General features: G+C 39.4%; 1 protein-coding gene across 1 annotated transcript in view; it reads right to left on the bottom strand.

Moving 5' to 3' along the window:
- Window positions 1–14,696, bottom strand: part of ITPRID1 (ITPR interacting domain containing 1) — a 233,864-nt gene that overhangs the window by 78,939 nt on the left and 140,229 nt on the right. The window contains exons 5-7 of the mRNA XM_055115824.2: window positions 7,830–7,881; window positions 5,442–5,528; window positions 2,890–3,092 (exon numbers count right to left, since the gene is read on the bottom strand). Of these exons, the coding sequence (XP_054971799.1) occupies window positions 2,890–3,092; window positions 5,442–5,528; window positions 7,830–7,881 (342 nt within the window). The remainder of the gene's footprint in view (window positions 1–2,889; window positions 3,093–5,441; window positions 5,529–7,829; window positions 7,882–14,696) is intronic.

Below are 14,696 nucleotides of genomic sequence, written 5' to 3'. Positions count from 1 at the left end.
TTTAGTTGAATACGCATAACTATTTAGATTCATATATGCCTATAGTTTTTATGTGTTAGGTATTAAAAACTGTAGGCATCGGTGAATCTGTATACTAACATATATTAAGGAGTGAATCCAGTGCTATCAACATGAAGCTACCTGAATATTCCTCCATAACTCTATGTGATGTGTATTCCTACCATCACTTACATCATCCCTATCCATACTGTCACCTGATAGTGTGGAAAGATAATGGCATATAGAGTCAGAAGTCCTGGATCCAAATTCCAGGTCAACCATTCACTGGATGTTTGAGCTCAGAATAAAATAACCAAGAGCTACACAGTGCTAGACCCATGCCAGGCACATAGTAAATGGCCAGTCTTTTCATCTCTCATGTATTTTTCATATCTGTCATTAACACTAAAGCAAAATTGTGAAGACACGATGCCATGTAAGTATCAGTTGTTAAAATAATGATTATAAATGAGCAAGACTTAGGAAGCGGATATATTCTCCTCAGTCTTTCCAGAGAAGATAGTCATTAATGTAAAAACCTATTTGCCCTTCAAAACAAACCAGCTCATCAACCTGTTAAGTCTTTCTGGATGATCTGGCCTCTATCATTTGGGCCATATGCAAGTACAGTATTGACTTAATTAGCATGTGGAAGAGACCTAATGCAGCAAGGGCTAAAGTGAGAACATACTGCCAGTTTGAAAAAAAAAAAGTGGAAAATATTTTTGGTATCTCAAGATAATAAAATCATTGTAACAAAAATGGAATATTTTGTTTTTATTACCCAGCCTCCTCTTAATCACAGTGATAGCATGTGGGGTTGCATAACTCAGCGAAGGTCAAGGACCACATAAGTGGGCAAGGATGCTGTCTTTTGTTGTGTTTGCATCATCACAGCAACGTCCCTGACTCTCATGAGCCAGTGCCTACCTTTTTCTTTTACCTACAAGAAGTAGTATTGACTAATCATCCTTCTACTCCAAAAAAAGTGACAGATTTCTCACAGAGGACTGTGATATTTTTCCAAGACCTATAGGAACTGTGGGGTTCTGCATGTTTCAGAATAATTCTGATTACATTTCCCCCCTAAATTAAGCTGTAGTTGAAACTGAATCTCTTTTGTGATCAGAGGGTACAATTGAATGATAATTCAACTTTTATGATTGCTTTACATCCATCCAAAGCAGGTTTTTAAATTTAGACTAAGACAAAACCTACCAATTTAATTGGTTAAGTCAATTCAGAGAACACAATAGTCTGAAGCATTGGACAAGTGTTTTCTTTTATTTTTGCCTTTGGGTAGATTGAACAATGGACTAATTGATTCTCATGTCCCAAGTGTAAACATTTGTATCGACTTTGAATGAGATATAATTTTCCATTCTATCTGCCAACTAGCTTTATTATTGGTTGTTTTATATGTGACCTTCTCTGCTTCCTTGAATCAAGTGTTATGTTGTAGAAATTAGAGTGCACCAGGGATCACAAAATCAGGGGCCAACTCCTAGTTTCTCTGTAATCCATATGTCAATTTCATTTGTGAAATATTTACTTCATAGCAGCTCAAATGCTATTCAAATATTGGTAAATGACATTATTCTCCTGAAATAAAGAATTGATCAAAGAATTTGCATCTCTGTGCTGCTTGCAAGAGGAGATAACAAGGAACAACATGAATTGAGCCTAAAAAGTAAAGAAATACTACATTGCAAAACCTTCAGCTTTACATACTCTTTTTTAAAAAAAATATCATTCCTGAAGTTTTGAGACCCATTTTACCTACATGAAAACGGAGAAACGGGAGCTAAAATGAGAACTCCAAGTGAAGTCCCTGTTCCAGATAATTGCTTGAGAAAAACACTTTGTCTCACATGACTTTCCTTTTAGTGAATTTGTTTATTTAAAAGAATTTATTTGAGAATCAGAATTTTGTCATTTCCCCCCTCCAGAATTCCTCAAACTCTGTACTATAGAGAAGGTCTTCCTCAATGCTTCTCCAAGAGGCCTTTTGTATTTAAGTGGTTTTGAAATGCTGCACTGCATCCCTTCTAGGAGGCTGAAAGTGCACCTTAGCATATTAAATCAATCCTGCAGTAAATAAACCTATTAAGCTGCAAAGCATCTTTCCCCCAAACTGTTTTGAGCACAGTACAGGCACCCTCAAGAACATGCTTAGTAATGTCCTAGAGAAAAGGATTACATTGACCACCAGCTGAAGAAATACAGCAACATGCCTGATTAGCTATAAGGTTTAGACATAGTTAAATCAGGAGGGATGGCAGATTAATAACTATCACTTACAGCTCAAGGTATAAACGATAGTGTTCTAAATCTCATAAATGAGGAAATTAGGGTTTCACCTAATGATTCATGATAATCCTTGTCAGATTCTGGTTTCTCTGCCTCCTGGGTGTGTGGCTACGGTACATATTAGTGCTGCTCACCATTACTGCCAGCTTTCCTCCTTCTGGGCAATTGGTAGGGTTGTACATTCCCACCCACTTGGAGTTAGGTGTGGCCATGTGACTTATTTTGGCCAATGAAATGTGAACAAGACCCGCTGTGTGTAAGTTAGGAGCAGAGGATGTAAGAGCTGAGTATCATTCTCCATTTCTATCTTTCGCTATCATTGCAACTAGTGAGGTTCCAGATTAGAGGCCGTGTTCCTGAGTGAGACAACATGGAGCAAATAGATACTCCTTTCTCCAAAACATACACACCAACTCCCACTGGACATATAGGATGACCAAGAAATCCATCTTTTGTGTGTGAAGTCACTGTAATAGAGGGTTTGCATGCTACTTCACACAATCTCCTCGCCTACACTGTGGCCCACCTGCCCACTCATTCCCAACGCTGAGATGCGAATGCCACAGGCACCTCGCTTACCGTACAAGTTGGGGTTCTCAATGTCCATTCGCTGCTTTTGAGCTTCAAGAAAAACACGGATGTTGATCCCTCTGGCTGCTGAGCCACAACCAAGGAATCTGGCTGGGATTTGCGTGCAGATGTCTGGCTCATCAGCACCAAACCCCAGATCCAAGAGAATCTCCACTGGATCTATCTCCCAAAATTCCAGCCATTCAGGAATGCTGTGGTAAAAAATATGAATATCTTTATCCAGAAACAGTTAACCCAACACCATTTTTTTCTGGTCACCTCATCCACCCAATCTCCCAGATACTGAGTGAAAGAGGATCCTAAATAGACAAACGGTGCGTGCACTAGCGTTCCTATGTACTTACTTAAAGGACTATCTGGCACCCCCACTCAGGGACTGCTTGCCTGTACTTTACATCCAAAACTATGAGTTTACTTAACTGGCTTCCCATTCCACAACAGGCACATGGTAAATTATACAGGGCAGGGAGACTGCAGGACAGATACCAGCCAGAGGCAGTGCACTGACAACCAAAAACAAGTGGTCACTAAAGGCAAGAAATGAAACAGAAAAAAAAAAACCCCACAAAACTGTAAACAGTAGACTAAAAGAAGGCTATTTTAATAGAGCACCAGTCTGCAGCATCCTCAGCAACACAGATCTGTCCAGGATATCATTAAATGCAGACTACCAGGACTGATGTTTACAAATAATGACTGTAAGTCCCTAGGTAGAATTAAAATGTGTTCTGTATTATTTTTGTACTTGGCTAAGAAACAAAAAATGCTTTTATCAACTCATTCTAGTCCACTTTGGCACTTTAAATGATAAACATCAATTAGCTGGAAATTATATTTATAATTTTTATTAAAATTATATATATATTTTTAATTTGATTTGTATATATAAATATCTAAATTATTTAATTTTGTTATAATTATAGACATATTACAATTCTATATTTAATTGTTATATTTATAAATATACATAGTTATATTATGTATGCCAATTCATGTCTGAACTTCGCCTAAGTTACTAAGCTAACCCAGGAGACTATGGGAGTCTTTCATGGATTCCATGGGAAGCAGACCTTTTGACGAGATTTTACCAGGTTTGCTCAGCTCTTTTGTTGAAGTTTTTGTTTGCCTTTTCTTTACATGCAACAATAATGAGCCTATTTGAGATAGTTTAGATAATTTTACTTCAGTGACTTCATAATTGAAATTGGATTAACTACAATTCATTTACTTAGCCATTTACACATTCAACAACAGGTAGCTATCTCACTGGGGACGCCCACTTACCAGATACAACCAGCATCATGTTCACACTTTCTTTTTTTTCTTTAATTATTTTGTGTCTCTTTTTAAAAAAAAAAAAACTAAAATTTTTAATTGACAAATAATAATTGTGTGTATCTATGGAGTACAGTGTGAAGTTTTGTTCTATGTATATGTTGTAGAAATATTCAATCGAGCCAATTAAAACACCCACTACATCACTTGTGGTGAGAACATCTGAAATAATATTCTCTTAGCATTTTTGAAATCACAATAAGTTAATATTAACTGTGGTCACCATGCAGTGCAATTGATTATTGAAACTTATAACGTGAACTGGAGATGGCTCCATTTGGATATCTTAATCATGGGATTAACAGGGGAATCAGGAATGCCAATCACTTGATTACACTGACACAGACACCTGAATATAAAGAGGTTCAAGGAAGAAAAAAATTCTGGTGAGAAATCTAAAGTTGCATGAAAGATTTAATCTGTTATCATAGTGACTTCACTGTACAAATGTTTATCCTACCCATTTATACATATATTTATTGAATATCTGTCATGTTCTAGGTTCTATGCTAGGTACACATGGCTCAAAAATGAACACAGTTCCTGCTTTCCAAAGGCTTCAGTCTCTTGACCAAGAATATAAGTATTGATTGGTCATTAAACATATTTTCATATCATCATGAAAATATCATTAACTTTTTAAGTAATACTTAATGGTGGAAGAAATTAGATATACTGACTTTGTTAAAAAATTTTTAATAGTACACAAAATGCTTTCACTCCCCTCAATTATTACCCCCACCAATCCTGACCCTCTTCCAGTTAAACCTATGTGTATCCTTCCAGACATTTTCCTATGCAGTTACATACATGTTTTATGATTTTCATTTGTTTGCTTTATGTATAGTAACATACTCTATATACCTTCCTGCATCTTGCTTTTTTTAATCTTAAAAAATATGGCATATAGAGCTTTCTAAGCCAATATGTGTATGTCTGACTATGCTTTTTATCACTATATGGAATTCTGTAAAATGAACTGGCCAATCACTCATTTGGCCATTTCCCCATTGACAGATATTTAGTCTGTTTCCAATTTTATTAACTCCTTTAACTCTTTTATATTGTTATTGCAAGATGGGGTTTGAAAATCTTTTATTCATTCTCTCATCCATTCATTCAACAAGTGCCTATTTATAATTTCATGAAATCCATTGTTGCACAGAATGATTTCTCAGGATGAAAAGCACCTGGAAATTACATACCTTTGTGGTACACTTGCAGTAGAATAGCAAGAGTTGAAACTGGTCCCTCTGGATAGGATGGGAGTTTCTGAAAACTGATGCAAAGATCTACAGTTGGGAAAATATCAACAATGAGATGTGTTGATTTAGATAGTCTCCTGGGAGGTCATTGTGAATCTTTTCCTTCCAGAGCAAACATTTGCATTTCCTCTTAGTCTCTAATAATCCCATAATGACCACACCTTTGCAGAAGACAGCTTGCAGTGGAGGAGCTGCTCCTGTTTTCGAGAGCGTTGTATTACAGAAGGTGTAAGAATTTAAGCATTAGGTGCCCGCTAGTGCTCATTATGAAGGTGACAGAATGTCTCACTTTTGACAGATGGCATATCATTGGGGAACCTTTCAGGAACACAGCTTTGCTAGGCACCAACTTTCAGGAAGAAGTTAAAATTATATGCTGAAAGAAGTACAGCCAGCCATCACTGAAGTGACTCTACATTAATTCTCATACTAGTGAAGGATTTCATATCACATGGCTAACACTCTCTAAGTGCTGTCTCCAGGGCTCCTGTAGCCATCCATATGCATTTCTAACAAACTCCTTTACTATGGAAAAAATGAACATCACTATCCAATAGGCCTGCTTTGCAGATCATTTGAAAGTGCTTCCAAAGAGAGTGGAACCCTGTCATAATATAGTTCAGTTTTATATATATAGCTCAGCTATACCATGGATCACATCTAGCCCCATCAAATATAATAGCCAGTTGGCATATATTTAGAATTTATTAAAAATACAATGCAGATATCAATGTTCCCAAGGAGAACAAGTTATCCTACTTGGGTTGCTAACTTTGTTCTAGCTACATTTGGTAAGAATAGCTGGGCCAGGCATGGTGGCCACGCCTGTAGTGCCAGCACTTTGGGAGGCCGAGGCAGGTGGATCATGAGGTCAGGAGTTCAAGAGCAGCCTGGCCAAGATGGTGAAACCCCCTCTCCACTAAAAATACAAAAATTAGCCAGGTGTGGTGGCAGGTGCCTGTAATCCCAGCTACTCGGGAGGCTGAGGCAGCGAATTGCTTGAACCCAGGAGGTGGAGATTGCAGTGAGCTGAGATCGCGCGACTGCACTCTAGCCTGGGTGACAGAGACTCTGTCTCAAAAACAAACAAACAAACAAACAAACAAACAAACAAACAATAGCTGGGCCCTGTCCTTTAATTGCTTCTGTTCTGTAAGGTTGAGAAAGTGTGTTTTTCTGGATAATAAAAACTCTGGTGTTAACAGACAGTTGAGCTCCTTGAGCCTCAAGGAGAGGCAGAAGATACCCTTTCACTTATTGCCCCACCTCAGTTTTCATTAGGCCTGCCATAATTTATTTTTCCTTCTTTGTTTGAGGGCCACACCTTGTTTTGGAAGGTGCAGCAGAGCAACCCAGAAGCAGCCTGCCCTTGGATCCAAGGAGAACCAATACAGAGTCACTGTTGTAATAAAGCCTGGAAGCACGAGTTGGTCACAGAACCTGGCTCTCATTTTCCTCTTCAACAAAGCGAGAGTTGCCTGAGAGATTTCTGTGGTCTCTTATAGCTCTATGATTCTATAAGTAGCAAAAACAACCAATCCTGCAGGAGAAAAATCTATGACAAATAGCATTTTAGGGGTGAATTGGTAGCAGCAGGGGGATGCAGTACTGCAGATTTGGTTTATGACTAGTTGGAATTATCCTGAAAATGCGAGGGTGACAAAAGCGCAGGAAGGGGAGTTCCTACCTGAAAGAGCTCATAGTCTATTCCAGTGGTTTTTAAAAGAGTGTGGCTGAAAAAGTCATCTGAAGGACATGCACAAATACAGATTTCTGGACCCTACCTCCAAATGATCTGGTTCAGTAGGTCTAGGGTGGGGATTAGGAATTTGCATTTCTATGAAGGTCCCCCACAATGCTAATGCTGGTGTTCTGGGCACCACACTTGAGACCTAGTATTTCCTCCAATGAAGAGACTCTCACTGCTTTCTACCTAGCATTGGAAATTGTATATATTGTTGTCCAGTAAATAGAATAATAATCAATTACATTAGCCAAAATGAAAATATTGAATGCAATTGTTTTATAAACAGGTCCTTATGAACAGTTGCAGTACAGTAGAATGTCATTTATGCATATGTTGTAATTAAATTTTCCCCCACATCAACATTTGTTGATTTAATTTGCTCACAATTTTATGATTTTTAAGGAACCTCTATTTCTCTCAAAGCTGATGTAAACATTCTAGGCACTGTGACTAAACCAGTTACCTTTCACGAGATCCCAAGAGCTATGGCAATATTAAGAAAACTTCCCTACTTCTATTTTATTCAGCAAAGGTGTGGCTGCAAAATATTGGCATGAAGTAACACTGATTCTGATACCTACCTCATGTAGTCTTTCACAGTCATTTGAACCATCCCTTGTTCATACAAAGAAACTGCAACAACAAAAAAAGTAGAGGGGAACTTTATTTTGTTTTATCTTGCAGAAGATTTTCTCAACCCCAAATGAAACCAAGGTAGAATTGAATTTCCATATCCAAGGTTATATAGGCATGAAATACAAGGCATCACTGCAGTGAATAGACAGAATGAAATTAATGGCTACATGGTATGACAAACACGTGAAGAAATGTACTGGCTCAATGGAGAGGGAAGTCAGTGCTAAATGGAGTATTCAGCAAAGGTTTCATGGAGGAAGTGGTACTTCTCTCGGATTTTTAAGAATGGGAGAATTTGATGGCTGGAAAAGAGGCATTGCCCTTAAAAGACGCATTGCCCTTAAAGAGAAAAAAGATGTCTACAGAAAGTGCAAAGCAGAGTGCTAGGGGTAGTCTGATTAGCTCATAGGGCATTTAGGGATGCTCTCTCATGGTACAGGAAGTTGTGAAGTAGTGTGGGGACAGGCAAAAAATAATACATGAAGGGCCCAGCATGTATTAAGCATATTCCCTTCATTTGTATCATCTAATCCTTCCAACAGCCTTAAAATTAGAACCTATCCTCATTTTTCAGATTAGAAACTGAGATTCACAGAACTTTAGTAATGAGCCCATAGTCATACAGTCAAAAGTAGTGCATCTAGGAATTTATTCTTACCTTTATTATTGATTGCAGCAATAACATTGACTATTTAGCACTAACTTAGTGCGAGGCAATGTGCTAAGCATATTACACACACATTCTCTTGTAATTCTCACAACAAATCCCTGAAATAGATATTATTGCTCTCCACTTAACACAGAGGAAAACTGAGGCTGAGAGAGATTAAATAAATTTCTCATGGCTAGTAGGATGCTGCAACTTATTTTAGCTTGTTGTTGTTGTTTCTGTAACACCACACTGCCAACAGAGCATCTTATAGCTTATTTGAAAGACAGAAAGAGGAGTGTATATGTATGTGTTAGGACATGAAAACCACGAAAGGTTTTTGAGCAAACAAGTAAATGTGAGAAAGATGATGCTGAATGTTCATTTGCCTGATAGCGGTGCTGAAGACAGAATAGAGGAAGTAAATATTGATTATCAGAGAGGCTTATTCAGGGGCCATTGCAAGATTCAGACCCTGTATCATGATAGAAAATGTGGCTGACACCTGCAGAAGAAAATGCTTAGAATACGGGCAAATTCCTCAGAAGGTTCACCAGTGTTCTTATTTCCGCTTACTTGTTGCTCTCCTGGGTGCAAATGTGTGACGTGTATGAAACTGGGAAGTGTTGCCAAGCTGTATTTCTATGAGAACATAAAGATTTTTACCATAAGAAAGATAATAGAGGTTAGGAGAAATTTTGGAAAAGCAATCCTGAATGATTTAAACATATGAAAGAATACTGAAGAGAACAAAGGGCTAGGGTTCTTGTCTGAGTAGAGGGTCTATGAATAGACCACAGGTACCTGTGAATTTGTCTCTAAATGCCAAATTTTGGGAGTGGAGATAAGAATACCCATCATTTTCAGAAGATTTTCAAAAGGCTTAGTGACCCTGTTAAATGGAAAAAGAAGACTGATCTAGAAGGATAAAGACTGGAGATGTATCACTGACTTGCAAGTAAATAGTGATTTTTTTTTTTCAGACAGTTCACTCTGTCACCCAGCCTGGAGTGCAGTGTCGTGATTTCAGCTCACTGCAACCTCCGCCTCCCGAGTTCAAGTGATTCTCGTGCCTCAGCCTCCCAAGTAGCTGGGATTACAGGTGTGTACCACCATGTCCGTCTAGTTTTTGAATCTTAGTAGAGACGGGGTTTCACCATGTTAGCCAGGCTTGTCTGGAACTCCTGGCCTCAAGCGATCCACCTGCCTCCATCTCCCAAAGTCCTGGGACTACAGGCATGAGCCACCACGCCTGGCAATAGTGGATTCTTAACTAAGCTCAGAATACAGGACTACAATTTAAAGAAGTAGTGAGAAAATAGGTACAGTAATATCTCTGCTCTACAAAACAAATGTAACTATCATCATAAGAGTCAGGCAGGGTGACAGCTACTCAGGAGGCTGAGGCAGGAGAATGGTGTGAACCCGGGAGGCAGAGCTTGCAGTGAGCGGAGACTGCGCCACTGCGTTCAAGCCTGGGCGACAGAGCAAGACTCCGTCTCAAAAAAAAAAAAAAAAAAAAAAAAAGAGTCAGGCGGGGTGAGAAATAGAATCGATTTTAAAGGTTTAAATAGTGAGTGGGAATATATATGGCCTCTGTGCTATCACTCCCAATGCTACTCCCATGGCAGACATCATTACCAATTTTGTCACTTTTCTTATCCCTTCTTCAGGAAAACCACTACCAACTGATTGGAATTATCACATAAGATTGAGTTATTTACTATCCTTTGTTTAGAATAAATTTCATAAGTGAAATTAAAAAAAAACAGGGTAAGATGGGGTACATATAAACTTTAGAAGTTGAAAACATAAAGAGAATATATAAATGCTCATAATAAAACATTCTAGGGAGCCATGATCAAGGATGGAATATCAGACTGAATGACCATTATTAGGAAACAAGTGTGATGTTTCAAAAATTTTCCATGTGACATTTGGTGGCAAATATTTATGTAAGTTACAATAGAATATTTGACTCAAACTTATGCACCAGGTCAGAAATGAACTTAGAATCAGAACACCAGTCTTTTTTTCCCCTGTATCTTCGTAGTTTTAAAACACTAGGTTTTATCACAGGAATTCCACAATAATATAAAATCTTTTGCAAAATTCTAATAATTTAAATAAATTTAAAAAGAGCTGTTCTGAATGTAGTGCTCTTCCACTTAGCTCTTCCCTCACCCGTGAGGCACCTTCAGGGGCCAGAGTTTGAAAACTATCAAGTCAATACCCAATTCAGCTAGGCAGGCATGGCTAATCCATCGCGGCATTCTTGCTCACTGCACCCAACTCCATCTCAGAGCTTCTGAAACGCATAAAACCACTGCCAATTGATTGAAGTTGTCAGATGAGAGAAAGCCCATTTGCCACCTTATTAATCATGTCATAGATGCAAGCACAGTGTAATTTTTAGGTGATCATATTGTAATAACTTGATGCCACAATGAATTAAATAATAAGTTGCCTAAATGGAAGATAAAATATTGTTTCAAGCAATTTTTAAAATATTTATTCCTGCCTTCTTCCTACCAGCAGCAGTTCTATCTACTACTTTGCATGTAACTCACAAAGTAAGGCCTCCATTTGTGCCTGGTTTAGCTCTTCGAGATGATTCTGGACAGTTTTTGAACACCCATTTTCACCTAAAACATTGCATGGTTCTAGGACATTTGGCTGCATATTCTGTCAGCACTGACATTCTTGCCACTGCTTTGGTCTTTTTTGTTTGCCTGCTATTGCTCTGGGTTTCCTAGAATGTGTGAATAAACGTGTACATCAGGCCAGGGATCTGGCCTTGTAGCCACAGTGCATTGCACGAACTGTCAGAGAGGAAATGATCCGTTTTCAGATACTGATGAGAAGAGTTAGCTCAGCCTTGCTGAGTTTTCAAAAACCCTAGCCCTGCAGAAAATCGAGTCATCCAGAAAACCCAGTCATCCAGAATCTGGAGCCCTTCGCCCGGGGCTTCTTGAAGGGATTCTAGTGCCCACCAGATCTAGAGGATACACTCCATGGACCACGCCCTGTGTCCTGTCACTTGATCAGGAGCAATCTGATTGCTAGGGAGCCAAGGGCACCCTCCAAGAGAAAAAGTCCCTAATGGTAACATGTTTGCTAGGGAATGTGCAAAGTGGACCATTTGGGTCACGGTCTGATGACACATATGAAAGCCTTACACAGTTTTAGAACCAGCTGGGGAAAGGGCTTTCTTGCCTTTCACAGTACAACTAGCATCCTGTGGGGCCCAGCAGTCACCGATAATTAGAGGATGTCAGTTCGGGTGTCTGACTCCCCTCGCTGGAATCTCACCCTCCTAGATGTACAAATGCAGCTATCAGACTCCTGTACTTTTTTATTTTTATTTTTTATTTTTTTGAGATGGAGTCTTGCTCTGTCACCCAGGCTGGAGTGCAGTGGTGTGATCTCAGCTCACTGCAACCTCCGCTTCTCAGGTTCAAGTGATTCTCCTGCATCAGCCTCACTAGTAGCTGAGATTACAAGCATGTGCCACAACGCCTGGCTAATTTTTTTGTATTTTTAGTAGAGACGGGTTTTCACCATGTTGGCCAGGCTGGTCTTGAACTCCTGACCTCAAGCTCTCTGCCCACTGTGGCTTCCCAAAGTGCTGGGTTTACAGGTGTGATCCACCACAGCTGGCCTTTACTTTTTCTGCTTGATCTTGTTTCAAACGATACAAATGTCTGTCTAAAGCCAGTACATTCAGACATACAGCCTTCTCTGCTGCTGAGCTTAGATTTTGGAGAAAACCAAGGCAAGGAAAACTGAATATGATTTTTTAAACTCACAAGATGAACCTCATTTAAAAAGTTGTTATAAAATTATTAAAGATAGTTTTATTTTTTGATTTCCATTTTACGTTTTGGGCTCCCAGGGTCCCGGGAGACCAAGGGGTATTTTCACAGCGTTACTGTGAGTTTACTTCCTGATCATTGCAGAAGCAGTGATAGCTTTTTCCAACATTTAGACTCAGGCAGTTGGGAGCCTTGCACAGGGCAATACGAATCTATTATTCATTGTATGTTGGGTGGTTGTTTTGTTTTGGTTTTCCCCATTTTGTTAATTTGTAAGGTAAATTTCCCGGGGCCTGAGGATGTGTTTGTCAGGGCCAGGTCCTGCTTCCCTTTGCCTGTTCTCAATAATGAACTTGAATGGAGAAGTGCAAGCTGGTGGCTCACAATGTGCCAGTTCTCACAGGGATTGGGGTTGCTAGACTTTCCTTAAAACTTGGAAGAGCCAGCAGCCCCGGCCCAGGTGTCTTCGGGGCAGCAATCTGTTGAAGGCAACGTGCTCTCCAATTTTCTGCAGTCGCTATCCCACTTGCTTCTATCATTAGCAATTACCTGTCTGGCTCCAGGAAGCATCTGAGTCTGCTACCTCAGATCAGAGCAGGAAGCTCACGCCTAGGGAATGCCATCACAGGACAGACAAACTACTCCTGCTATCTGGATTTTCCCAGGTTTCTGCAGACACCAGGCTTGAGACTGCCCCAAGTAGTATACATGTGTACCTGTACCCCCAACACAAGACCGCTCGCTAGGGTCTTCCTCAATTCTATACTTGCTTCTCTAGTTGCTTGGTTTTGATATTTTCTCTATTTTTTCCCCTCCAGGATACCCTGGTTAGGTTTTTTTAAACCAGATTTTACTCTCTAAGAGTGTTTGGGGAGGGAGAAATTAAAAAACAAACACTAAGTCCTACTATCCCCAAGTTTCCTAAGGGTTTGGGGAAAAATTAAAGTGAGAAAAAAATTTTTCCCACTCTATTTGATACATCTCCTTCTATGGGTTAAAATGTCAGTTTTAACTCCCTTTTAGATACTTGAGTCTCCAGCCACCCTCCCCACTGTTAGGTGGACTTCTGCCATCTGAAGCAGCAGACACCGCACTTAACCCTGCAAAATGTATTACTGGAGAAGATGTAGTTAGATATGCAGAAGGCACTAATTAGCACCTTTATTGGCTTAGAAAGCATTTTTTATTTTGGTTTTCCTAAGCATTTCTGACTGATTCATGGAAGACATTTGGTTCTTTGGAATATCGTCCAATAGACTAATCAAATTACATTTTCGCAGGGCTCTAAAATAATAGCATTCTACAGCTTTCTGTAGATTTAACTCCTGCATGACTGGGACACTTAGTAGAGGCAGTCAGCAGCATTTGTCTCAGTTGGCAAATTATTAATCTATGTTCTTATTTAAAAGAAAGTCTCTTACACTCTGCTGACACTCATGCTCAAAACCTTAAAGCCCATTGGAATGCTTTGCTCTTTTTCACCCACTTGTCTGTTTATTTCCAGATATCATTGACCCTTCCTCCCCATTCCACTGCCGCCCCCTATTGTAAACCCTCATCACCTCAAGCCTGAGTTCATTACAACTTCTTCCCAACGTGTTCCCCCTCCCCACTGCCAGGATAAACACTGGATCTGTCATTCCTCTTCTCACTACAGTGAGTTCAGGACTCACTATAATAGAGCTGGCAAATGTGTAACATGCTTGCTTCAACTCCCTCAACACCACACCTGCGACAGTTATCATTAATTATTATCACAAATTATTCACGACCTTTTCAGGTGAACAAAGATATGGTGTCAAAATCCTGCTCAGCCCAGACCACAAGTACAACTACCTCTCCATTTGAACTGGAACCTGAGATGACACTCCAGTGTCATCTCAGCCCTAAGACATCAAGTGTTATTCCCTCTTTCTGGATTTTAAAAGTTATATGACCTCATCCTATCTAACAGAAAAATTTCTACCATTGCTCCCTAGCATGAAACCATTTCTTTCATCTGATCACCTTCCATGTGCTTTTCTGCACATATTTAGCTTTCTTCTCATTTCTGTGCCTTTGTTCAAACGCCTATTGCTTCCAGCAAATTAATTTTTCTTGCTTTGCCTCTTTGTTTTTTTAAAAACCATATCCCTCCTTCATTTACTAGTTTCAGTCTCACCTCTTTTGAAGAGACTTCCCAGTCTGACAATATCTTCATTATGTTTTACTGAGCTCCTTTTGTCGACTAACTTTGGGGAAATCAGATAATTTACAGATGATTCCGTCTCCGTGGGGTTTATAATTTTGTCAGTGAAATGGATGATATCCCTAACAATTTGAGGCAGCACTGGCCAAGAGCCACATGG

Source organism: Pan paniscus, chromosome 6, assembly GCF_029289425.2.
Source record: "Pan paniscus chromosome 6, NHGRI_mPanPan1-v2.0_pri, whole genome shotgun sequence".
Lineage (NCBI taxonomy): Eukaryota > Metazoa > Chordata > Mammalia > Primates > Hominidae > Pan > Pan paniscus.
The sequence above is the reverse complement of the archived record's forward strand: the minus strand, read 5'-3'. Positions and strand labels throughout refer to the sequence as shown.